The 27,718-nt window shown below is 39.7% G+C and overlaps 1 protein-coding gene across 1 annotated transcript in view; it reads left to right on the top strand.

Moving 5' to 3' along the window:
* Positions 1–27,718, top strand: part of TMEM132D (transmembrane protein 132D) — a 269,075-nt gene that overhangs the window by 46,033 nt on the left and 195,324 nt on the right. Inside the window, exon 2 of the mRNA XM_075039613.1 lies at positions 18,351–19,239. Coding sequence (XP_074895714.1) covers positions 18,351–19,239 — 889 coding nt within the window. The remainder of the gene's footprint in view (positions 1–18,350; positions 19,240–27,718) is intronic.

Here is a 27,718-nt window from a genome sequence, read left to right as displayed (position 1 = left end):
ACCTTCAAAAACTATGTAATTAAAGAAGTTGTACTTTGCTTTACTTTTAACACTCTATACTAACAAAAAGCAGACTGCTGTTCATGTAGATAAGACAGAATAATAGCAACAGGTTTGGATTTCTTCTCCTGTGCAAAATTACAGTTTGGATAGTGATTTAATTCTGTGTATTACTTAGCACATTTATGATGGGATTGGTTTTGGTATATATGTGTATATATATGTACATACACACTCCAGGAGATGATGCTCAGTAAATCTACGGTGCTCGCTAAAGAAAAGAATATATCTGATATTTGCCTTATTGGTGAACCTTATGAAATTAATTTTAAAGCTAACATAAGTACTTCTCCACTACTTTACTGTAGCCTTTTAATTGTCTGTCACTCCATAATTAATAGGCATTGGGCAGTATTAGAACTCCTGTGGTCCAATATCTGAGCCATCTACTGTTCGTACTGGAAGGTACACGGTGCCTAAGATTGCAGCTCTTATATCTGTCCTGAGGGAGCTGAATATCTTTACAATTCATATCAGAGCTTTAGCTTAATACCAAATGGACCACAATTTTTTCCTTTTCTGACTTGTCTTCTGATGAAATCATAGCAGAGCCAGCTGAAAGTCATCATTATTCTAGCACTTAGTGAGGGATTTAGTGAGGAACAGCTGAAACCATTCTTCAAGGAGGTTATTCTCTTCAAATACTTGGAGAACTGTTACTTCATCAAGAGCAGTAGTCAAATATTTCCTCTGGTCCTCTTCCACATAGCAAGCTTATGAGAATTTTTGGTCTTTAATTCTTCTTCCCCCCGCCCCCCCCCCTTAAGTAATGAGAAACCTTTCCTACTCAGGTCTCAATCAGCCTGCACACCAATTAAGGTAATTGGCAACATATTTGATACACTCCCTAATTACAGCTGCAGAAATTTTCAGAGAACAACCTTTCTGCAATTTTTCCTTCAATCAAAAAATAAAAAGCAATAAACCCCCCACAACTCTAACTATTCCTTGCAGGACTGCTAAAATTCTTTCTGAAGAATTTGTTAAGGTGACTCCCTGACTTTCTGGTTGCTGTGGCCACTTAGTATTATTTAAGAGTTTCAGTCAGGAGGTAGACACTTCCAAAGAATTTTTGCATAGGAGATTTTCCAATGAATAACTCTGGGCAGGTGGTGATGTCAGGAAAGGCATTACTGGAGCACACGGTATTCTGAGTACTGTAAAAGCATAAAAGCTTATAGAAGTCTCTCAAAAACTAATTTAACCCAGGGCAGCCTTGGGGTTTTGCTAAGTCATGCAATTAACCAAACCATCCCCTGGTGTGGGTTCTAATTAAATACAGAGTTCTTCCTCTTAGTCCCCCTTTTCATTTAAAGAGCAGCTCATGCTTTCTAGTGATCTGGGTTACCAGTTACAACAGCTTTGAAAGGACAGTGTGTTATGTGAAAGCTGCAAATCCTGTTTATGAAGAAAGTAAGTTGTTGTTTTGGGTTTTTTTTTGTCATGGTTTAATGGAGGGAGATTTCTAACTATTTAAATTGAAATATTAGTAATAACTGGTAATATACCACTTGCCATTATAGAAAAGACCTGATCTACTCTGGTCTGTGAATGAGACTGGCTTCATCTTTTGTTTTGTTTTTCAACCTAAGTGGGGGGAAAAATGTGCATCTTCTATTTTAAGTTCACATTTCCCGTGGATTGTTGGTTTTATGCATAACCCCTTTCCACCTAGCATTATTTCAGCTGAGCTGCCTTGTCTTATTTTTAATCAGTCTCCAAGTGCACTTACCAGACCTAGTCTTCTTACAAAGAAGTAATTTGTTGCCTTGGGCCTTGCGACTAGAAGGGAATAACACTTAAGCAGGGACGCACGTATAGAAAGGAAGACAATGACTTCTAACACTGTTGAAATGTCAGACCCTGACCTTTAAAAAGACTGAAAGAAACCAGAGGGCATAAGCCTTAAGGGATGTTTCTGCAAGAACAAGGGTGGGAGTTGACTATTTTTGTATCTATGAAAAAAGGTGATACATTGCTGCCTTCAGTTATTCAGCCTATAGAATTACGCATGTTCCTAAACAGAGATCACATTGTGCTCTGTTGAGGAAACAAGAAGAGTCCTCTTTTCAATAAGTAGAGCTGAAATTAAGTGTGTCTTTTATGGTCGTGCATCCTCTTAAATGTAAACAATTTGAAACATCCTGGCAGGAGATGAGTACTTTAAATAAACAAACTAACAAAAAAGCAACAACAACAAAGAAAACAACAGCCCCCTCCCAAAACAAAAACACAGGTACTGTGCAGATAAACCAATCTGAAATCTTTAGTTAACCTGAGAGAGAAGGTTATGGTAAGTACAGTGTGTTTCCTTGCACAGTGTCCAGCTATTCTTCAGAATTATCCTGTGGTCCTGATGTGGTCACAATACAACATAACAGTGGATTGTAGGTGATTTAGGGAAGCAACAGGCAGAAAAATGCTAATAAAACCACAGAGATGCTCCAGGTATAAAGTATTTACTTTTTAGGTTGTATTGCAGTAACAACTAGACAGAATTTAGTTCTTTTGTGCTGAGGAAGGAACTGCATGCGCATGCAGCAGAGACATATCAACCTGAAAGGACCAGCTATATAACTTTTTTGGCACACAATCTGCTTGCACTGCTAATTCTCATGGGGTGCTATGTGCACTTTATCTGATGAACTTTTCATTGGAAACATTTCTCCTATTTCTGTACAGTATATGCGATTCTTCACCTATTACAAGTATCTCCTCCCAAGATATTACCAATGAATCTGATTTGTCTTTCTTCTTCAGGTGGAAGAGTGAGGTATCAAAATGACTTAAGATATGCAAAGTTATTCACTTTCAGTGACTAGGGTATCAGTAATGCTACTTGCTATTTATACAATTTAAAGCCCTCAAGTCTTAAATTTTATATGTGGCGCCTCTGTGAACCATATGTAATTTGGGAGAACGCTTTTAATATGTCATTTTGATGCTTTTGCTTTTCTTCACTTGCAGTGGTTTGTCTTGGTTGATTTACTCCTGGATATTTCCTAAAGTGCCAGGCAGTAAATGTCTGTACATTCTGTGATTTGTTTGAGCAACTCAAACCATTTTTCAGAGACCACGAAAGGGGTCTTAAGTAATTGTAGACTGCATGCATAGATATGTAAAGAAGCTTAGTTTAATTTGTGAAACAAGAAATAGTAACATAAATTAGATTAAGTAATCAGTACTTTTCTGTTCAGTCTTAATTATATATTTGTTTTCTTCCAAATACAGCTTTAATCCTTATCTTTGTTATGTAACAATACAACAGTTGGTAGTGATTTGTGGATCATGGTAACAAGGCATAGAAATATTTGCTCAACTATTTATTCCATTTATCCAGTGATTTGATCATTATCCAAATAGGTCAGTGAGAGGTAGCTAGCACATTCGAGAGTGCTTCCCTATGAATATCAAGCTTTAAATGACCTGCCTTTATTATGAATGTACTAGATTAAAAAAAATTCCAGTACCTCTTTTACATGACAGTTTAGTAGAAAGGCTGTGGGTTAAAATGGAGACACAGAATAGCTTTCCCGTGAAAGTAATATTCAAAACCTAAGCTGGAGTTTGAGAAGAAAGGTTGGAGGCTTTAATTTTTTTCCTTTTTAACTTTTAAAGTGTAACATAATCCTTTCTTAAGGTTTTATTAGATTTTTTTTTTCCTTCCCATTGTTGTGATGGGGTGAAAAAAGGAATTTCAGTTTGGATTGATCTGAGAGAATTGTTTGGGGGTTTTTATTAGTTTAGCTGGGCAGCTGAAAAATCAGTTATTCACACAGATTTAGAGTAGAATATTCCAAACTGTGACATCAGTTCTATAAATTAGCCCTACTGAATAAAATGCAGTGGCCAGTGCATGTTCTAAATGCAACTTAAATCGGGTAATGCCTTTCTGCTGGTTTTCTGCTTGCAGACAAATCCTACCATCTGTTTTGCTCTACCTCGTAGATACTGCTCTTTATTCTGTAGACATTCAATTAGAGAAATTCATCTTTTAATCTGTTATTTACAAGCAGTGATGTGAAGCATCAGTCAATTATACAATTGTAGAATCCATTTGGTACAGACTTAATGTATACAACTTAATAAGTTTGCTTGCAGTAGGATTTGCTCTTAACTACACACAAATGTAGACACTAAAATTGAATTAAACTATTTCAAATGTGCATATGGATTCACATGTGCAAATATGCACTGAGACACTCATGAGGATGATTGTTTTGAATGCTCAGAGTACAAGCCTCTAAGAGCTTGCTATGACAGGGACTTCAATTTGTGCTCTTTATAAGTGTGAAGACCTGCTTGGCAGAAAGTATCTCTGTAATTTGTTTCAAATGTAGGATTATTGTTTCTGAGTTTTCTATTGTATGTTTTTCACCAGTGCTTCTGAAATCTCTTGTTCAAAGCTTCTCGGTGGGGCTAGAATGCAAAACTATTCATGTCCAAGTAGCAGGGATTTTTTAAGTATCCAAGATAATTGCAGGGTAGGGGAAAATAATCTTGAGCTGTCGGCGCTTCTTGTGCGGCTCCCCTGCAGTCTTTATTGCTGCTGAATTTCAAACATCCTCCACATTCTCCAGGAGGAACTTTCCTGCAATTAAATAGCCAGAGTTCTCTGCTCCGCATGCCATGGCATCCTCCTCGGAGGATTCTGGCTGTGACACCCAGGTATAACATTCCAATTTCTAGTCAGGCTTCAAGAAAACAAGGTATTTAGCTGAGGCAGGTTTTAATATGACCTTTAGAATCTGCAAAGAGATGTGAAACTGGCTCAAAATTGACAGAACAAACTCCCAAAGAAAACATTGGAGACTTCATCAGGCAGAAAAAAAAAATGAGTTCTAGCTTATCTTTCTATTTTTAGGTGTTTATGGAGTGTCAAACACTGTAGTATCTCTATCAGTATCACCTTATCTAGAAACCACTTTTAAATAGGTATGAGAAGGAGGAGAAAGAGTATAATTTGAAAAGGTGAAATCAGTTTCTGAATAAGACTTTGGAGATTTGCATGAGAAAAGAACTTTCCCTAGATTTAGTTGAATTAATACCAGGTAAGTTCAGGAGTTCATGCCATTTGGAGTTTGCCTGGATAGGGAAAAAGAATATTATGGGGCTATAAAATGATAATTTCAATCCTCTTAACTCTTTTGTCTATTACACTTTTGAGGAAGTTGAGAGAATAGCATACTGGTTTATTTCCAGAATGAGAACAGAAAGAATTTTAAAGATACAGTAATATGCTATATGTCTGTAAAATACGTTTCTAAAGCAGTAAAATATTTCATTACAAAATAAACTGTCAAATTGCAAACTGGCTTTGTTTTTGAAAAATAATAAAAATTCACAGCCCTGTATAAGAGCAAGTCAGACTTTCAAAGGTACTTAAAAGTACTTGGCCTGGTTAGTGACTTGCAGTGAAATTCTGCTTGTGTCTTTAAGGTTTATATAGAGTTGAAAAATTAACTCCTAAGTAAATAAATCAGCACTCTCCAAAGAATCATAATCTGTTGTGTGTCTCTTGCACTGGAAAATCAGAGAAGTAGTCTCTCAAAAAGATTTGGGGATTTGCCATGCTAACCTATTATTCCAACAGTGTAGTTGACTTCACTGTGCCTGGGCTAAGGCAAGGGCAGGAAAGAAGCTTCATATTTGTGATCGGCCAAGAGCTTGGAACTGATGCAGGTTTCTGCATGGCGATGACTCCAGGAGCTGCTAGACAATCTGGAAAGATCCAGCAGCCCGCTACCACCAGAAGGAATTGGTCCCACTCTCCAACAGCAGGGCTCTGGTGTGTAACTCTGCCCTCCAGTGCACGCCCTTGGCACCTCAGCCTGCCTCTTACTAAGCCAATACAATGTGCTTATTCACCAGAAAATGAGCCAGGAAAAAGTAGATTATTTCTGCCAATCTAGATGAGCTGAGTCATCTCACCTGAAAGAAGAGATGACCGCCCAATTTGGCTAGTTGGGGCGAGCGTAATTTTGCAACTGTGAGGAAGCAAAAGAGGAATGAGAAGAGAGGAGCCACTTAGCAGAAAGCTTTAGACCGGATCATCTCTTCTGCTCAGTCGTCATCTGGGAGTGGATTATCATGGATACTCCTGGGGATGATAAAGCAGCTGAGGTATAGCCAGCTGCACACACAACTGCTTCAGTTAGCTCTGCAAAACTTTCTTTGGAAAAAAGCACATACTCATTTTTCCTCTCTGGCATATATAGAGACAAGATACCATGCCTGATGCTATTAGAGATAGCATCTGTAAGCATGCTGCAGACCTGCTAGAAGTTTGATGTCATTCAACGGTCAGAATAAGACTCCTGAAAAACTGCCTGGTTAGTTATTCTGATGTTTGTGTGCCTTTTTTTCAGACAAATTCTTTTTCTGAGAGACCTTAGCTTCCTACTTAGTTGACAAGAAGATAAAAAGGGTTGGGAATGTGTCAGGGTTGCAGATATACCTTGTAACAAAGAGAAAACTTCATGAGAAGGAAGAAGACCTTGTGATTCAGAAGCTAATAAGAACATGTCGAGAAAAGTTCTTACTCATCTGCATTAACGAGTATAGCCTTTGTATTTGGGGAAAGTTGGTGAGATATATTAGTCATTGCTGACAGATTTGAACTGTACACGTTGTTTTAGACCAGCTTTTCGGGACAGGAATTAAACCTTTGTTTCCTGAATCTTCTAAGCAGGAGGACCCCTATAGATTCAGGACACTACATTCCCATGTTCATAGTGTGTCTATATCGGAGACCACAGTGAAGAATAGAAATACCCAAGAAGCAGTGTTAATTAGCTCTGGCTGCGTTCCATGCCACCGAAGTCAGATTCTTTCTTGGATCGGTGCTTGTGTGTGTACATGTGTGTACATACATATATATATTCTATGGTGCCCTCCAATTTCTAGACTTTTCACGTACAAATACCCATTAATATCTTCACTTCCTTCTGAGAAAACGCTCAAATATTTTTAAGTTGCATTTTCTTTAATGAATGTAAAATGGGTATGTATTTAGTGATATATTGCTAGTTTTATTGACATTCCTCGAAATCTACTGCATGTACCAGTATTCTGGTGGTGTTTTAAAAAGACTTAACAAAAAAACCCCACCCCAAAAAACCCTTTTATCTTGTTAGTGAATGTAGCAATAGAAGATCAATATTGTAATTGTTGGTTGTACAAATTCAGTGTTAGGTATAGAGCCTACAGCAAGATGTAGAGACAATATGGATTAACAAATTTAAAATGAATTTTAAAAAAACATAGTCTGGAGGGGGAGAATGATCAGCCAGCAGCCACAAACACTTTTGTGCTGCATTTCACATTCCACTGGAATTGGATTAGGGTATATAGACATGGCTTGTCTCATAAAAGGCCAGCAGCAGAAACTGGCCTATTACTTTTGCTGAATCATGTGTTAATTTAATGCTTACAATTTTTTTCTTCCTGTCAATAATGGCCTGGTAGCAGAACTGCAGTCACCACACAGTCCCTGGTATCCTTGCAGAAAATGAAGGGGGAATTTTGCAGACATTTGAGGCAGAATCTGATTGACTACTGATTGTCTGAATAGAGTCTGTTTAAGTGGTATAAGGCTGTTGCACGTGTGGTCCTGTATTTCTGCCTCTGTCATGAGGAATTTGAGAACTGATGTTGGACTCCTGGCACTCTGCAATCCCTCACTACCCAGCCTTACTTTACTTCTACTGGTTCCTAAACATAAGCACACTAGAAATAGTATTTAAGTCAAGATACTCCTGGCAAGAATTCCAGCTTTCTAAGTTTGTGGGTTTTTGGGGGGTTAGGGTGTGTGTTTGTTTTGGTTTTTAATTTTTAAATCTTCATTGATTCTTTCTTCCTTTGCAAGTAGAGGCATAGGAGGTGAGGTGGGGCAGAAAGGGAGACACAAACTATTGCCATTGAAAGCTTGAGAAATCTTTCAGTATGTTAAACACTGAAGCCCTTTTCTCTTAGTTCTTTCACCATTAGGGTGCCATAAGTGGATAGCACCTAGCCTAGTAATATTTTCATTAAAGAGAGATTCTATCTTTTTATGTTTCATTAAATAAATGCATCAAAATGGGAAGAAAAGGCCAAGAGATGGTGTGTGTCCAGATGGCCCAGTGAGTCTAGTGATGAAAGCTCACTGCTGTAAGCAATGACATGCTTAAGGGAGTGATGCATCTTACCGTGTCTAGTATCTTTTACTCCTTCATCACATGCAGCTGATGGATTGGGGACAGCCCTCTGTGTGATTATTGATGTTTTGCATCTGGAGTGTCAGAAAATTTTTCCTAGCCACTCTTTCCCTATGCACCCGTAGTTAACATGACTGTGGGTTTGGGTTGGGTTTTTTTTCCTTTTTTTTCTTACTGTAAACTTTGTGGTCCCCATCACTGCTTTGCCCTTTCATGTTCAGGCTGACATCAGATCTTGTGTGAGACAGTGCCATATCCTTTTATCTTAATACGTTTCTCTGGAATTATTACTTTGCTGCCTTTTCAGGTGGGAACTTGCCTTTGTTATATGATCTTTCTCTGATCATTTTTGTATCACTTGGTAATATAAAGGCATATGTGTTCCTCTGCGGCCCTTTTATTTAAATGATTTCTTTATCTGTCTGTCAATGTGAATAATAAAATAACTTCAGGATTGTTCATCTCTCTCCTAATGAATGATGAGGTTTAGTCTGTCCTGACATCAATGATTAATTTACAAAAGTTTCTTCAAACTTCAGTAAAATGGGATATTCAAAGAAAATATTGTGTCATCAGACTATAGTGCTGTTGTCAGAAAGACCTTATGTGACTGATAATCAGGCCCATTAAAGCAACTGGAATTCCTGGATTGATACAGCAACTGGGGGTACAATCTGCATCTGTGGATGTGTATCAAGGATGAGTACTTACAAACCCATCAAGTCAAATAACAGAGTTAAAGTATGAAAAGTGCTGGATGAGTATATGAGCTTTAATGATCCTTGGAGTCATGCATATAAGTTTATGCATGCCAAGATCAGATGCCGGCTCTCGCTCCAGACATGGAGGCATGAAAATCCTTTGATGTCATGATTCAACTTTCAGACTTATCATTTATGACAGTCCACAAGGAGTTCCTGACAGGCAGGCTTGTGACACTGGTAGATTCCTTTTGGTTTTAGTTTATTGCCCTGCCTTTGAAGCATCATATAGTTGCTCATGTTAAGACCGAGGATTGTTTCTGTGGTGACAGTTGCTTTGGTGGAGCAAGAGCTTTCTTTCTAGAAGACCATTTTCTGAATGTTTTTGACTTCTAAATTTTTCTGTAAAATCAAACTTGGAGTTGCTGTGTGAAAGAGATTGTGTGGAGAGACCACATAAGTCATTGTGGTCTAGTGACATCCCATTGACAACACAGAATCACAGAATGGTTTGGGTTGGAAGGGACCTTAAAGATCATCTAGTTCCAACCCCCCTGCCATGGGCAGGGACACCTTCCACCAGACCAGGTTGCTCCAAACCCCATCCAACCTGGCCTTCAACACTGCCAGGGATGGGGCATCCACAACTTCTCTGAGCAACCTGCTCCAGTGCCTCACCACCCTCACAGTGAAGAACTTCTTCCTTACAGCTAATCTAAATCTACCCTCTTTCAGTTTAAAACTGTCACCCCTTGTCCTACCACTACACTCCCTGTTAAAGGGTCCCTCCCCGTATTTCCTGTAGGCCCCCTTTAGGTACTGGAAGGCTGCTATAAAGTCTCCTCAGAACCTTCTCTTCTGCAGGATAAACAACGTTGACTCTCTCAGCCTGTCCTCATAGAGGAGGTGCTCCAGCCCTGATTGTCTTCATGGCCCTCCTCTGGACCCACTCGAGCATAAATAACACTGTCATGGTCACAGCAGTTGAACGGTCCAGTCACACACTTGACAGTGTGTACTTGCTCTGGGATACAGTGATAGTAGTTACAAAGTCTATCATCCAGATTTACTTGCCCCCCTTTAGATAAAATCAGAAGCTTGAGCCAGAGTCCTTGAAGCCTTTGAGTGACAGTTCTTTGATGTGGGCCAAATGGTACATCACTAAAGATGGAGTAGATTTCTTAATTGAGGATCGCTCTGCAGGTTTATTTCTTGTTTTCTGATTCAGTATTGAATCTGGAGACCCTTCTGGGGTGAATTTCATACTATATTTCATTAGGAGGTTTTCTTCCTTTTCCACTTAGGTCATGGAATCTTCTTTGTGGAGTTAATAGAGAAATTGCAAGATGGACTACAAGATTGCTCAAGAGGAGCAATCTAGCAGGATTGATAACACAGAAGCAAAAGTGGTCAAGACATGCTTTGATGGGCAGGCTGTAACATTGCCTCTTGAAAAGGAGTCCAGCTTCTGTTTCAGCAAAGCATTAACCGACTTGTCTTTCACAGGAATATTCTCATGAAGTTTAAGCACATTGTGTCAGAGTACTTTCTTCCTTGCAGGACTTGGCAATTAAAAATTCTTTCTGTTTCTGACTGCGGTAGCAATGCTTGATAGTTTCATAAAAAGAATGGTTTGCAAGTATGTATTCCTCTTAGAAATGATGGTACGAATGATTTGTCTGCATCTGTGCACAGTTTAATTTGCTTTATTCAGCATCTACTTTGTGACTGTCACTTAATATGTGCTGCACTCTCTAACAATACTCCAACTTCTTTAAAATTCTCTTACAAGAAATGAGGAGTCACCTTTTTACAAAGAAACTCTTCTACATAGTCTGTGGCATTGATGTTCCCGTAATCTTTCCCTTGCTTTGTAACAAGCTCTGCACAGACATGAAGAACTGGAACAAGAGTTGTAATAACTTGGGGAAAAGGGAGGATGTTGACAGGTTGGGAACAGCATTGTTATCAGAGAAGAATGATAATTTCCCAAGGATGAAACGGTTACAGGGAATGTTGTAAAGTGAAGCAGGCAGAGCAGTCTGAAACGCTAATAAGGAAAGGGCTTAAAAAGAAATTGGTGACTTTTGGCTTTGAAGCCTTTTTTCTCTTTCATTTACTACAGATAAATGCATGACTCTTGGGTTCCAGGGTTCTATTTTTGTTTTCGTATTTGTGACACATTGATTTAGCCTCATAGCTGTTCATTTAATACTTGCCCTTTAGAACGATGGTGGTGGTACTGAAAGCGTGAGAATTTTTTTGGAAACTGTTCTCTAATGGTGTGACAACGCTAGAAGGAAAGATTAGGGTTCCTGCTGCCAGATAGGCTGGATTCTTTTATTTCTGTACTGGTATGGAAGATGGGACTCTGATACTCCTCTTCCAAGCAAGTAGGCAAAGAATGATGGCAAATCCGTGCTCCAGTGTGACTAGTGATAGTAATGCGTCAATTGTTATTTCAGCCTTATGTGTTATACAGCTGCGTAGAGAACAATGCGATCACCGAATGTTTTTACGTGCAATAACGTCATAAGGAAATACTTTGTTGTAAGAAATAGGTCACATCCAGGATAGGAAAACTTACCTGTTGCGCTGTTCCTGTGAAGTGTAGGCAGGAGCTCACTGTCACGCTGTACCTCTGTGCTAGAGATGCAATGGCTCAGCTTCTTCTGTTATCTGTTGGTGGCAGAGCTGTTGAACAAGAGTTTTCTTTTTTTGGCTGATATGATGAAGTAGTGGAAGACTACAGGAAAATCTGGCTGACTTAGTCCTCAACCCTCCCTTACATTTCCAGGTTTTATCAAAAAGCAGCTGTTGAAAATCTTTTTGAAATGTTCATGTTGAATACTGGCTACACAGAGGAATTAGTGATTTATGACTGGTTTCTAGCCCTGAATGTATGCTGGCTTTATGGCTTTTGGTAAATCCCATCACTATTTTGGCATCAATTTCCAGTTCTTAAAACCTTACCTATTAACTTGAATTGTAGATTTTTTCAGGCAAATACTGTTCCTTGTGATGAAGTCTGATTTCAGTTAAGGCTTCTGGTCGCAGAAGTAATAAAGGTTTAATAATATAATTAAATTCCCAGAATCAATGCTAAAATGAGATGCTAACTAGGGAAGAAAGCTAGCATGTCCAACTGGATACCAAGCGGTTCACTTTTGAACGCATATAACATAATATAACCTAACAGAAAATTAATCTTGCAGCTTTTGGTTTAATTTCTTGTCAGGGAATGACTGCAGCATGCAATTTTCAATGTGGATATTTGTGGGATAGAGTCATGTGTTTATTAAAATACTTTACTGTCTGTTACTGCACAGATTAGCTGTGTGGCTGTGTGAAAAAGGTTTCAAAGAAAACCATCTGCAGTAACGTCCTGGGTGGGTTTGCAGGTTTTTGGTCATGTGGTGCAGTGTGTTTCTTCCTGTGGGTTTCATTTGTTGCCCTCCAATGCATCTGAGCTATTGATGTTCTTTACAACCTATTGCGCTCTGCTGTTCTGTATCTACAGTGCTCCCTCTCTCTGGACTTCTGTTGAGCACCACTGCAAAGCGTAACCAATGAACAACTTTATTGCTTTTAAACAAGCAAAATGAGCAACTGCTGTAAAGCTTGTATTGCCTTTCTTTCTGTCTAAGATCAAATCCCCCCATCAGTTTGTCACTGTGTCATAAAGCTGTTCTCAATAAAGCATAGCACTTAATCAAAAGCTTGAAAATGCGGTGCTAATTGTTTTAAGCAAATTGAAGCTGCCACAAGACTGGCAAAAGAGGGAACACAGTAAGTCATCCTCAGAAAGCTCCAGTTTTGTCTATTCATGTGTAAGGTCTGCACAGAAGGATGCTTGAACCTGGGGAAGGAATATGACAAGCAACCAACAAATCCTATAAGATGGAAATGATCCTACTCAGATATTCATGTGACAGTCTTAATTGACTCTGTCCATAGAAAGTGGCATATACTGGCAGAATAGATCATCCCTCTGTTAACAACTGACTGAGATACACCTCGGGATGGTATTCACAATGTTTATAGCTTAGCTTTAACCTGCATCACTTTTGAGCATTAGTGGATTCAGCCACTTAACTAGGTTAAGACTGAAATGTCTTAATTTTCCAAAAGTGAGCATGAAGTTTATTTGGAGCAGACATCCTTGTGACATTAGTTTCCATATCTAGAAATAGATCACACTAGCAGATTTTTTTTTTAAGAGATTTTTGGCTAAAACACATTCCAATGCATAACAACCCTAGGAGAGCAAAAATGTTCAGAAGATTCAAGAGCAGCTGAAACTAACTAAAGCCATAAAATTTCTGGCCAAACTGAAAAGAAACACTTATCTCAATCCTCAAGATACAGCAACAAACTTCATCTATTGCATTACCAGTCTGCACTTGCAGGTGGTAAGGCAATTGTCCTAAGAAGTTGTTCCCTTCAATCTACAAGAAAAAGGTGATTTTTTTTTTTTTATTTAAATATTAGCGTTATCTAATTGATTGGAAGAGTGGTTTATTTCTCATGAATGCTGGATGATAATAGATTGAAGAGTTTTAAAAATAAAGTAACTGTTAGGGCAATGAAGTCCTAAGGATCTGGCAATGCAGAATGAAGTTAGTGGTCTGGCAGATTTCTTCAATTTTCTGAAGCCATGGTCAATAACTTCACAGTAAAACTGAGCTATGAATAGTGTTTTTGTCATTGACTGAGAGCTGCTGTTACATGATGTTAAAGAAATAAAGATTTAAGATTTTTAGCCAGACTGCAGTACAAAATTAGTAGCCTAATGAAGAAAGCAGTATGACCTTTTGGAAGGTAAATGCAGCATGTTTACAATGTCATGTTCAGGGATATATCATATGCATAAGCTTTGGCTGTGCGAGAGGAGGCTGAATATGCTGCCTTTTTCTGGATTTTTTTCAAATTCACTGACCTGCAAAGAATTTGCTTCTTCCATCAATGACAGGCTTTTTTTAAACAGTGTCAGTCAGGGGAAGATTTACGAAAGAGAGAGGAAAGAAAACCACCCTACTACAGCATCTCTTCCCAGGTGGCCACTGATTGAAATCCTCAGCAAACCATTCACAGCATGAGAGGTCAAATACAGACATAGTTGTAAGAGATTGAGAAATAATAGCTCCTGGCATAAGCACAGCACCAAATTTAGATTTTATTGGTTTGCTTCAAACTGTTGGGGATCATGTCCTTAATCCAGAATGCTGTACCACCACTCTGCAGTTGCAGCAGATTGTCTTCACCAGACCTTGCAGTGAAGTGGTTTACTCCAATTGAGAGTCAGCCCCTCAAGATTCAGTAGTGCTGTGAGTCATTGCTTGCTGTGGTCCTCTGGAAGAATCTCTTTTTTTTTCCTCTGCAATGACTCAGCTTAAGAGAAACTGATCTTACAGCTTGCCACAACTAATAAATTGAAAGTTGCCTGGATCTCTGTGGATCATAGGAATCTATCCCTACATGGATAGATTAAACTCCTAGAAATTTGTTTTAATCTGGTACTATTGCTTTTTCTATTGACGCAAAGTATGACATCCCCTGTGCCATACATCCACACAGAGAACAAGTAAAGCTAGTTAATGTACTGCACTCTTGCTCTTGGTTATTCTACTGCCAAGTTCCCCATGTAGACAAGCCTTCAGATATAGGGGTACAGTAAAGATAAATTGCAGTTCCCAAATTTAACTATTTTTTGTCTTGATGTTGTTTCCTTAACATCACTTCAGTTACCCATCCTTTATTTTGTTTGACATATTTAAACTGAGAGATTCACTGTGTGATTCTTGTCTTATTTACTCAGGTGGGTTATTCCTGTGGAATTTTGATTATGATGGTAGAGGTCTGATGCCATATTTAGGGTAGATGATATGACTTAAATCTTTAAAACTCCACCTTTACGCTGGGTCTCACCCAATAACACACAAATCTCTAATCTTCTGCAATTGTGCCTTTGTAAAAACACGCATAACTTTTACAAAAATAGTCATGGTTGCAATTAAGGATGCTGATAGTTGTTTTTGTTTTTAATTTCCTATCCTTCAGAATCCCTAATAAACTTTCACGGTCAAAATCCAGATGGTACCGCAGAGCTCAGTGTAGTTTTTGAGATTTTTTTTCTGTTTGTGCTGATTATAACTCTCCCTAGATAAAAGTGTAAAATTGTTTGAATTTTTGGCCTTTGGCTGTTTGGAAAGCTGCTGTCAGCTTCCAGCATAAGCCAATTCATATTCAGTGCACGTCCACAGCTTGATAGTAGGGGAAGTGCAACAGCGAGCAGGCCAGTTTGCCATTGCCCCAAAATTTAAAAACCAATGGACCCTGCTCTATCTGGTGAGATTGTTTCCTTTTTTTAATAGGCAGTTCACCTTCTGTTTTTTTTAATTTGTGTTGCTCTCCTATTCTGAAGAGTCATTGATTTACAAACTCTGAGGAACATTGTCCTGTGGAGATGGGAAATACAGAGGGAATATGTTTAATCCCTTAGATAATTAAGCACTAAAATAAATGATTAAAAATTATGAGGCGAAACACTCTGTTAGTTTTAATATAAAAATAATGTACTTCTCCCTGTGGAATGCAAGGGAGGGAGGTGCAATCAAAATAAGGGAAATAAAAAATTGAATACCCTGAGTTTTTTGCCTCTCTCTCTCTAAGTTGCCTCCTTGATGCCTCACTGTGTTTAATGGTGCTTTGCCAAGCTGTTGGGAGGAGTACAAAATGAGTGGGGAATTTATAAATGGGACATTAGATGGAGAAATGCTGTTATGGGCTTGGTGATCTGAGGAGTACAACAGCAGAACAGATTTCGCCTTAGGGCTGGATAGGAGAGATGCATCCCTGCAACTCCTAAGTACTAGCAAAGCCATTTAGAGTTGTTAGAAATCTTTGTTGGAGGATTATCTAGAAAAAGGTCTTTAAAAACTTCATCTACTCTCAGTGAATATCTGGAGAGAGAGTGGGAACTGAATGCTGAAAAGACAAAGGCTAAAATAAAGGGTGGATTTGCATGCAAAGAATCTCTGCAGTTTACTCTTGATTAAAAACAAGCAGAAAAGCCTTGGGTCTGACTTTCTTTAAATTCAAACAAGATCAAAACTGAATTTTCCACCTCTAGGGATCACGGGACTTCAGCCTTTTATTGCTGTTGTGATTTACAGTCTCATATGATAGTGTGTGCTGAGGCCATTTTCCCAATTCTTCAGATGGAATTTAGTTCTAATTCCAGGTGGGGTTTAAGAGTTGACATTAATTAAACTTTTGAAAGTAAGGTTTTATTTTAGTTGTTTATTGAGAGAGGAATTTCAGGTTTTCAAGCTGGAGAGAAAGATTTTCAAAACTGTTAAACTCTACTCTGCAGTCCTTTCTTCCTGGCCTCTTCAATTCTGAGATTTGTTCCTTCTCTCTTACAGATGAATGATGCCCACCCTTATCTATGGTTTGTTTGTATTTTGGTTTGTTTTTTTTGTGATAAGGTTTTTTTTGTGTTTGTGTGACTTTGTTGCTGTTTTTTTTGTTGGTTTTTTTTTTTAATGGACAGCTGGTTTTGCTTTTCCATATAGAAATTTCTTTGCTCCAGTTTTCCAGTTTATTATTTTGCGTGACGTTAGTGCCTGGAGACCTTAACTGAGATCACAACCTTGTTATTGTAGGTGATGTTCTCATATGAATAGTAAAATAAGTCTGTTGCATTTGCAGCCCACACAGACAAAGGGTGAGGGAAAATAAATAGTAATACCCTTATTTGTTGGACATGGAACAGCAGCACAGGAAAAGCAACTTGTCTGAGATTGGACAAAGTCTATGGCACAGCGAGATCTTCTGCCTTAACTGCTTTGTTATGGAGGTGCCTTGATTGACATGCTGGCTATGGGTAGCATCAGACAGGCTTCTGCTCTTGCAAGTTATACAGTCCATAGGTAGATAAGATGATTGTTGCTCTGAGAGGCATTTTCCATATTGGTTTTGGTGAACACTTACAGTCTGAAATCAGAGGCTTTTACGGTCTGAAATCAGAGGCTTTTACGGTCTGAAATCAGAGGCTTTTACAGTCTGAAATCAGAGGTTTTTAGGAGCTAACAATGCCTTCCCATAGGATTTGAAGATAACAAGCCTCTTCCAGGATTTGCAATGAATTGCAGTATATAAATGGTGACTAGCAGTAACTGACATCAGTTTAGGCCACCACAGTACTTGACAAGCAAATAAACATTTAGGTCAGATGCCAAACAAAAAATAAGGTATAATAAAGCATTTGTGGACTAGAGCTTGGGAAACTGGGTTGTCTTTGAATGCCATCTGTGGTAACCCTTTGTCAGTTTTTTGAATAAGGGTAAGGATTTGAACTTTCTATGGAAAAAAACCACAATTTATTTCACAATTAGGGTGTGAAGACGTAAGCATGAAGGTCAGATGTTCAAAGAGGAAACGACATGTTGTATTTGCATCTGTATTTTATAACAGTGTATGTCTTTGCTCTTTGGGACTGACAGTTCCTAGAAAGATGGAGAGCTTATTCTTTAATATGATAGCCTGCCTCAGGTAATTGCTCGATGGCACAGTTACAACAGATATCTTGCAGTAAGAGAGGCTCAGTGTCATTGAAATTGTTCTTTCAGTGTGCAGCGATGTACAGTGTACAGATAATGCAGCTGTATTAAGGAACAGTGTAGGGTTAGGCAACAACAGTGGCGTGAATCCTGATAGTTATTTACAGAAGAAAAACCTCCTTTCATAGATGAAGAGAAATAGAAGGGACAATAAATTGGATGCAAATAAAGGTCTTTTTGAAATCCTCTAGTACCAGAGTGCTGTAAGGTAGCTTTTGTGTAAATGGTTATTGTGCTAACTACTCCTAAAGTGAAATGCAGACTTGTGCAGGAAACCACTTAAAGTCCACGTATTGCTTGAGAGTGCTGAAAAGAAAGTTGATGTGAACTCTAAGTGGTCCATGTGCAGCATTTGATGTAAAAATCATTACATTGGCTTCCTGTACAAATGCAGCTTGTTTTAGTGATCAAATTCCTTTTTAAATGTGCCTGTGCAGCGATCTTATGTTGCAGATGCTAACTGGGTAATTTTGCTCTCCAATAATAAATGTATATTGCAAGTGAAGGTATGACCTTTGGCATAGGTAAACCTACACAAGCTACTTCTTTTAATCTAGCTGCCATGTAGAACATATCATAACCTATTGTTTTCCAAGCTAACTAGATAAATCATCAGCTACTTAAGCTACTTCTGCATAGATTGATGATGCTTGCTATTGCCACTAATACCAGCTACAGCACTGTCAGTCCCCTCAGTAAAGTCAGCAAGGTTATATCACAGTATGACTTGAAGATCTGATCTTTAAACTCTCCTTTCCTTTCAACAGTGACTGAGAGTCGAGGGATCCTGGAGAGTATACAGAGATTTTCTTTACTGCCAACTTACTTGCCTGTGACCTATCGTATCCACAATGCAGATGTTTCCTTCTTTCTTAAGGAAGCCAACCAGGATATTATGAGGAATTCTAGCTTGCAGTCCCGAGTGGAATCCTTTCTGATCTACAAATCCAAGAGGCCACCTGTGTTAAATGCCAGCTATGGACCTTTTTCCATTGAACAAGTAGTGCCCCAGGACTTAATGTTGTCTTCAAATCCATTTGCATCTACTAACAAGTTCTCCTTTAATTGGAAACTTAAGGCCTTCATAATGAGCGACAAAATTTACCCGAGCAAGCCCAAAGTCCAGGTCCTGTTCTACATTGTGGGCAGGGACTGGGATGACTACAGCACCACGGAGCGGCTGCCCTGCCTGCGGGTGTTTGCCTTTCGAGAGACGCGGGAAGTCAGAGGCAGCTGCAGGCTGAAAGGGGATCTGGGGTTGTGTGTGGCAGAGCTGGAGCTCCTGCCAAGCTGGTTTAACCCCCCCACGGTTGTTGCTGGCCGTAAAAAACCAATGGATCACTCTGAAGGGAGCCCTGTGGAGCTTTACTATGCCATACAACCAGGAGACGAGAAAGGGGAATGCACCAAGGAGGATGTAAGGAAAAGTAATGGGATCCGACCAGGGCGCAATGACATTGATGAGTCAGGACCTCCCTTGCAGAGGATTGGAAGTGTTTTCCTTTACCAGACACATGCTGGCCCTTCTTTAAATGAAATGAGATTGGATAATAATATTGCCATCCAGTATGCACCAAAGACTGTTAAGCAAGGTGACATTTTGACTTTCCTTGTATCTGTTGCTAAAAATTCAACAGAAGATCAGTTCACGCTGAGGTAAGGCTGTTTTGTGTTTCTTTGGTACCTTATTTTTTGTTCCTTTACTCTTGGTATGGGAAGTCAGTTTCTCATGTATAAATTGCTGCTCTACAGAAATTGTATCACAGTTGATTGATGTGATGTTTCTCCTGTTGTTCAGTCTAATATTGTATGAATTGTCTGAGATGTGATCTCTTTGAGTGAGAAAGGCCTTTTCTGGAGGTTGTCCTTTGAGTACTTCTTATAAAACTTGAAATAGTAGAGCTGGGACCTATCTATGTGCTAATAGGAGATAACATTTAAAGTCTCCTGAGCTGGAGTTTGCAGTCCTCCTAATCTCTTATTGAACTCGTGTTAAGATTAGTAAAGCTCAAATCCGCAAAGGTATTTATAGGAAGTGAGCAAGAATTAGGCATCTAAGTAGGATTTATATGCTTAAATATCTCTCCCCAACTTGTTGTAAGCCTGGTTCTGTTTTATAGGATGTTCGAGGTTCCTAAGTATTATGGATATACCAAAACCATTTCTGAAGATGAAAAATACCTGAGGATGGTAGTGGTTGTTTTTTGAACGTAATGTCAAATGCCGCATTGGTTTATTTTGCTGCTTTCCAAGCACTGGGGTATTACAGTGGGAAGCTCACTACAACCTCCAATATAATACAAGAAAGAACAGCAAAGACTATCGGGCTGTACTGTGACAAACTGAGAGCAGATGTGCATTGCATGCAAGTGAGACTGTCCAGTTGTCTTTTCAAGTTTGCCAATCTGTGTTCCAGCACTATAAACTAGGGTTGTGCAGCTGACACATGGAAGATTGGTGTCTGTAGAGCTAATTTCATTCTTTTATCCCTTACCAATTACTCGTGTCAGCTCTTTTAGAACTGAAGGTAAGTGTCATGTTCTGGATTCGGACATTGACTGACTTGTCTTGGATGTCTGTCCCAGAAATGACCATTGGTGCCAAAGCTCACAAAACATACCTTCCAAAGAGGAGGTGCATCATAAGAGGGAGCAATGAACTCCCCACTCTTAGAAATGTCACAGATGCACCAGAGCCAACAGCTGTGCTGAGCACTAGAGATGCTTGGTGCCTTCACTCTGACTTGATACAAAATACACTCTCCTTTCTCTGGTGCCTATACATCTCATACTCTGAAAATCTCTGGCTAAAGTCACCTGGATATGGTTCAGGGTTCAATTATTAAAATGGCATAAAGCTGTAAATGCAACATTGTTGAACTTGGATGTATACCTCATACTGGAGTAAGTCAGGTTTAACTCCACTGACCTAAGTAGTAAGGGCTCAAACTGGTCATTCTCATTATTTCCCCACCTCCCCCAGGGAGATTTGTGTGGGATTTCTGGGGGAAGTGGTTTGCCACAAAATCAGGTCATACTTCTTTGCAATTGTATGATATATAAACTGAATAACCACAGCACTTAGCTGCTGACTCAAGGACAGTTATTTCCTCTTCATCTGGTAGAAGACAAACACCAGTAGGATATCTACTTTCCTTACCATATCAGGTTTTAATTTTCTGAGTTGTTTCCTGAGTGACTAATTTCAAGATGGACAATCTGAGTTCCTCATAGTAGAGCATTCAGGGATGCCTTTCTATTTTTCTCTATACTAATGACTTTAAAGGGATATTATTTCAGACATACATAGAAAATTCTACTACATATGAAAATTGGTTTAAATATAAACATTAAAAACCTTTTCTATCTAAGAGCAAATTAAGGTAAAAACTGTTCATTGTTTTGACTCTGTAAATGCAGGGTCTGAGAAATCTTTTGACTTCTATATTTGTGAGCTGTGATCAGTTAAAAGTAGAGCTAGTTATAACCATGATAATTATGTAGGTTTATAAAATTTTCAAAATCTTACTTTGTTTAAATTAGGATGAAAACTGAACACCTGAATTTCTAAATGAATGCTTCTAAAATTAATTTTCTGGAACAAAAAGGAAACTGTGTGTTTGAATTTCAGCTTTTTATTTTGAGATCTAAGGTATCATAAAACAGAAAAAAAGCTAAAAATAGATAGCAAATGTCAGTTCAAAATGAAAAATGTGGCGTTTTCTTCTTCAAAAACATCAGTTTGCTGTTACCTTTTAAATACAAACTTCTGTAACAGCTTGCTGTTAACTCATGTCACTTTCATGAGTTTTGACTTCTCTTGACCTGCTTTTCTAACAGTAGCAGGCTTTCAGACTATAATCTGCTGCAATATCAGAGTAGTTATAATATCTGTTCTACTGTGCTTCTAAAGCACCATTGCCTGTCTGTCTTTGATCTAGCGACAGCATGTCTAAGCTTCTGTTTGGTTGTTTTCTTGGTCAGAATTGTAGTATCCATGTTCTGCATTCATCCCTCTATGACATGTACATAGCTAATTCAGTTTTCGGTGGTTGTTAATTTATACATACCTTCTGCTGTAAGGGAAAAAGCAACTATCAGGTAAGAACAAAAAAATGAGCTTGATTAAGTGCTTTGGCTTAAATTCTTTTTTTTTATATTGGGATCTCCTATAATCCCAGTGTCAGACAACATACTAATGCCTGTTTCATGGCCCTCTCTTTAGGAGTAAACGTCCCTCTAAGTGATCAGATATTGAAGTAGCCTTTGACTGAAATAAGGCCCTATTTCAGGATTGGAAATCTTACATGTCAGTCTAGTATATCCATTATCCATAACTAAATGATCTTTAAAGGTCCATTCCAACCCAAACCATTCTATGATTACACTATATAGGTTCTCTTCTGACATGGTCAACTAAACAAAAGACTGTGTTTGTGATATGCTGCCTGCTCTGATTTCAGAACAGCCTCTCCAGTTGGCATTGTGTAAAAGCCATCAGAGACCTCTTCTGTGACCCAATAGAGTTTTAAATCCTAAAACTTTAAATTCTCTTGCTTTGTAGAGGTAGAGGCATTGGGTCAGGGTAGAATGAAAGAAACTTCATCCTGTTAGAACATGTAAATATGAGGGTATGAAGAGACATGTAAAAAGTCCTCCATTCTGTCAGTTGAGATGGAGCAAAAAGGAGTAGAAATGACCCATTTGTGTAAATAATTAATAAAATGATTGACCAAAATACCTAGGAAAGCATAACAGACCTTGTCCACTCAGACAGAAATGGTGAGTCTAAGGAAAAAACCTGCAGTTTGTGGAAAGGAAGAGCAGCCTCTGGCCTCAGCTGTTACACAGAGGGTCCCTCTGTATTTTCCAAATGATCCCTTTTCCCTATACAACGTAAGGATTTTCACTGATGGCCAGTTTTTATATTTCTAAATGAAAAAACCTATGCCTGTTATGCAATATAAACTAAATGCGGAGAATGCAGGATTGCACAATAAAACCCACTATGTGATCAGATTACTTCTAAGGGCTATAAAGTAATGTGTTTCAAGATGCCTTGTTTCACCAGGCTGATTTTCAACAGGCCGCTTCAGAACTGGGACTTAACTTTAACAAACTCCTGGCTGTTTTCAACTTTGGTGGTCCAAGGTTCGGAAGGGAATCCCAAGGGTGTAGGGAAAACCTTGTCAGATCCCTAGTTTGTGAAGACCGTAAATGAATTCTGTGGGTGTCTGTTGCATCTGGTTAATAAGAGGCTAGTATGGCTAGCACTGCCAGCTGTTGTCATATAACAAAGACATCAGATTTCTTTTTGCAGGCACAGATTCAGTACCCAATAATCTGTAAGCTTCCAGGGAGACTTCAAGTGAGTCAGTTAATCTGTCACCGCCTCCTTTGCCTTTCTCTAACCTGGCGGTGCTGGGAATAGTGACTACTTCCATGCCGTGTCCTCTGATTGCAATGGCAGTACTGCTCCTTGGGACAAAAAGGGGTGTGCTGGTGGCTGTTGTGCACTGCAGCTGATATTGGTCTTTATGGTTTCTGCTCATATTGTAAATACAGCAATACAGCCAGAGTGTGCTGCAGCTGTCTGGTGTCTTCTCACTCTGATCTCCTCTCTGATAAAGGAAAGCGCAGCCCCACCCCCATGAGAAAATTGTATTAATTTTTATTTTGAAACACTCCCTTATTTTTAGAAGCTCTACCTTGAGTGGCAGCAAGAATTGGAACCGTATTCATAAAGTGAGGCCAAGGGCTGCTGGCAAAATGCTTTTACCATTGCTTTTGCTCCAGTGGACTGGAAATCATGGCTTGAACAGATGGAAAATATAGGATATACAGGTCAAAAAAAAGGAACGGACATGCAAAACAACCAGAAGTCAAAAATTACTCATCATTACTGAATATTTTTTGTTTCAAAACAATTGTGTTTAGAGTAAGCTCTATCCCTTTTCTAATAGGAAATTGTCTCCAAGGGGAACCTTCTAGAAACTGCTAAATACTAAAATATATAAGGAAAGGTATGTTTGGTTTTTTTTCTCATCCTGCTCTTCTGCATAGTAGAAGATTTAGAGTAGTGAACGTGAAACTGATGGACTGTTTTTAATTTTGTGAAAGAGTTGGACCATAAGGACTAAGGTCTAGGTTTTGTTTTTTAATGAACTGGAGAAATTAAAAATATTTGTCTTGACTCTGTATGGGTGTGAGAGTTAGAGGAAAGGAAGGAAGGAGATAAAATGGAAATGATGGATAAATACAGAATACTGCTGTAAGCACCAGGTTGTAAGCTTGGACTGGATCGCTGAGCCTTAAGAAACGGACTGATTTCTTGGCTTAATTCACACACTTGCTTCCTCTTTGGTCTTGGCCAAGTCATTTAACCTCTCTGAAGCCATTTTATCACTGCTAATATCAACAATTATTTGAAGATGACATGCTGTATACAAGCAACAAGCAATTATATCTTCCCAGTGAAGCAGTATTAAATGCCTTTATAAAATAAGTGATTGAATGTCCTGTGCCTTTACGCTATTATATTCTCTCCTTTTAAATGCAAATTAATTATTCATTGTACTCTTCGTAACTAGCCACATGGGAGGGTTGTGTGCAGAGGCACAAATAGTGTCGTACATCCTACCCCAAAGAGAGCTGCTGTAGAGCCCAGAGCTGTGCCTGTGTGATCAAAGGCAAACCTCAAAGACTCTTAACACTGACCAGTCCTGGACATACAGCCTATACAGTCCCAGAGACTGTTTTGTCATCTTTTTGCAAGCTGATGACCAGAGAAGGCTGAAGACTCTTTATCCTTCCCATCAAACCTGAAGTTTGTGGAAAATGTTCTAATCTATTTCCTTTTACTGGTTTGCTCCAAACTTCAAGATATGTATACTGGAAACCAAAATTGAAAGGAAATCTTTACCTGAAGTTTTTTGCTGAGAATGGAAAACATATAAAGTATTATTTCATGTCAGTCCTTCAAAATGCTTTCAGTAATTAATGCTTCAAAGCTTCTAGTGTTATGCAATTACAATTCCTGTTTGCTGCAAGCTCAAATTACTGCTGGTTATTAACACTGTGCTGTGTTACATACATTACAATTAGTATATGTAGGCATGCCACAGTTTTCCAAACTTAGGAACATGAGTGTTCTGAATCTACAGTGTAGATATAGTTCTTTTTTATTAGCATGTTTCTGCTGAGCCTAATAAATATAACCTTCCTTTGTGTTTAAAAGTCGACAGTATTGATACTTTCTGCTTGCAACCTTTTAGGTTTGTTTTCCCATTTCTGGAAATGAATCAACAAAGAAATGGTAGAGATGGAATTGCCTTAAGGTACTTAATGTCAGACATGGATGTATTCATGAGTGAAAAAAGTTGTAGCTTTTTTTTTTATTCAATTTATAATTATACTTAGTGAATCATGTGTGCTAAATTTTATACAGTTATTACCCTGGAAGTAGTAAATGCAGTTCCGACAGCAACTGATGATTGTAGATCCTCTAGTTTCCCAAATCTGATTATCTGCCCCCCCCAAAATGTAGAAAAATATTATTTACTTTTCTTGATTCTGAAATGGACTCCAGGATAGCAGAGTTTACCAGGACATTGGGATATGTGCATTTTTGTTGCGTCCATCTCTTTTCACATTGTGATGTGGACTTTGCCAGAAATTGACAGTATGGCATAGTGTGCCAGGGTCAGATCATAGAATCCTTTAGGTTGGAAAAGACCTTCATAATCATCGAGTCCAACCATCAACCATGCCCACTAAACCATGTTCTGAAGTGCCTTGTCTACGTGCTTTTTGAATACCTCCGGGGAGGGTGACTCAACCACTTCCCTGGGCAGCCTGTTCTAATGTGTGACAACCCTCTCAGTAAAGAAATTTTTCCTAATATCTAACCTAAATCTCCCTTGCCTCAACTTGAGGCCATTTCCTCTCATCCTATGTCCAGCCACCTGACAGAAGAGACCAGCACCCACCTCAGTACAACCCCCCTTCAGGTAGTTGTAGAGAGTGATATGTCTCCCCTCAGCCTCCTCTTCTCTAAACTAAACAGTCCCAGCTCCCTCAGCGCTCCTCATGATACTTGTGCTCCAGGCCCCTCACCAACTTGGTTGCCCTTCTCTGAACACGCTCCAGCAACTCAATGTCTTTCCTGTAGTGAGGGGCCCAAAACTGAACACAGTACTCGAGGTGCAGCCTCACCAGTGCCAAATACAGGGGAACAATCACCTCCCTGCTCCTGCTGGCCATGCTATTTCTGATACAGACTAGGATGCCATTGGCCTTCTTGGCCACCTGGGCACACTGCTGGCTCATATTCAGCCGGCTGTCCACCAGAACGCCCAGGTCTTTCTCTGCCAGGCAGCTTTCCAACCACTCTTCCCCAAGCCTGTAGCACTGCATGGGGTTGCAGTGACCAAAGTGCAGGACCCGGCACTTGGCCTTGTTGAACTTCACACGATTGGCCTCAGCCCATCGATCCAGCCTGTCCAGATCTCTCTGTAGAGCCTGCCTACCCTCAAGCAGATTGACCCTGCCTCCCAACTTGATGTCATCTGCAAACTTGCTGAGGGTGCACTCAATCCCCTCATCCAAATCATTGATAAAGATATTAAACAGAACAAGGCCCAACACCGAGCCCTGGGGAACACCACCTGTGACCCGCTGCCAACTGGATTTCACCCCATTCACCACAACCCTCTGGGCTGATCCAGCCAGCCAGTTTTTCACCCAGTGAAGAGTACACTTATCCAAGCCATGAGACGCCAGCTTCTCGAGGAGTATGCCATGAGAGACAGTGTCAAAGGCCTTGCTGAAGTCAAGGTAGATAACATCTACAGCCTTTCCCTCATCCACTAGGCAGGTCACCTGGTCATAGAAGGAGATCAGGTTGGTCAAGCAGGACCTGCCTTTCATAAACCCATGCTGACTGGGCCCGATCCCGTGCTTGTCCTGGACTTGCCATGTGAGTGCTCTCAAGACAAACCGCTCCATAATCTTCCCCAGTACCAAGGTCAGGCTGACAGGCCTGTAGTTCCCCGGATCCTCCCTCCAACCCTTCTTGTAAACGGGAGTCACACTGGCAAGCCTCCAGTCCTCTGGGACCTCCCCTGTTGACCAGGATCGCTGATAGATGATGGAGAGTGGCTTGGCAAAGACCTCCGCCTGTTCCCTCAGTACTCTTGGATGGATCCCATGTCCCATAGATTTCTGAGTGTCCAGATGGTGTAGTAGGTCACTAACTACTTCCTCTTAGAATAAGGGGGGTATATTCTGCTCTTCATCCTCACCTTCCAGCTCAGGAGGCGGAGTACACTGAGCATAGCTGGTCTCCCTATTAAAGAGTGAGACAAAGAAAGCATTAAGTACCTCAGCCTTTTCCTCATCTCTGGTGGCAAGCATGGGCAGCATGAAGCATCCTAGTGCATGGGGGGGGGATGCAGGGTCTAATGCTGCTCCCATTTATGAGAAGTGCATTCTGTTTTTATTTTAAGGTGCAATGTTGTTTGTGTTACTATTCTTGCATGTCCTTTTCGCTAATGCTTAGCATATGAGAGGAGAGATGTATACTTTGATTATCTGGTAAAGCCCAACTCCACTGTGGTTTGTTTGTTGGTTTGGGTTTTGGTTCCTCGCCCCCCCCCCCCCAGTTCATCCGCTTTGCCAGAAGTATCTGCAGCAAAAGCATGAGAGTAATTCGACTTTTCACTGAGCATCCAATAGCTTCACCTCTCCCTCCAGTATAGTCTACAGCCTGCACTGCCTTATTATAATTCCTACACTTGTGTCCTCCAGTAATAGAGTTTCATGGTGGAAACTTGCATTTAAGGGCTGAACTCCCCAGAAAGGATGGGTAAGAACTGGTTGTTGGTAACAGGACTTTGGATATGGCCATGTAATATGGCAGAGCTTTTTAGGCTTCATAAGCCCCATACGTTCACAGGATCTCTCCAGAGTAACTCAACACAGGGATGTGGCTTCTTGGCATCTGTGTGCTCTGTTGGGTGATATCTGAGGGGAGAGAGTTCACCTACCACTGCTGCAGCCCAAGGTGCTCCAGGATTAAGCTTGAAATAAGCTTCCAGTGGGCTGATATAAGTGCCTGCACAGTGAAAACGCTCTTA

The sequence above is a fragment of the Buteo buteo genome, chromosome 11 (assembly GCF_964188355.1).
Source record: "Buteo buteo chromosome 11, bButBut1.hap1.1, whole genome shotgun sequence".
NCBI classification, from domain to species: Eukaryota; Metazoa; Chordata; class Aves; order Accipitriformes; family Accipitridae; genus Buteo; species Buteo buteo.
This window is presented reverse-complemented; position numbering and strand designations above follow the sequence as displayed.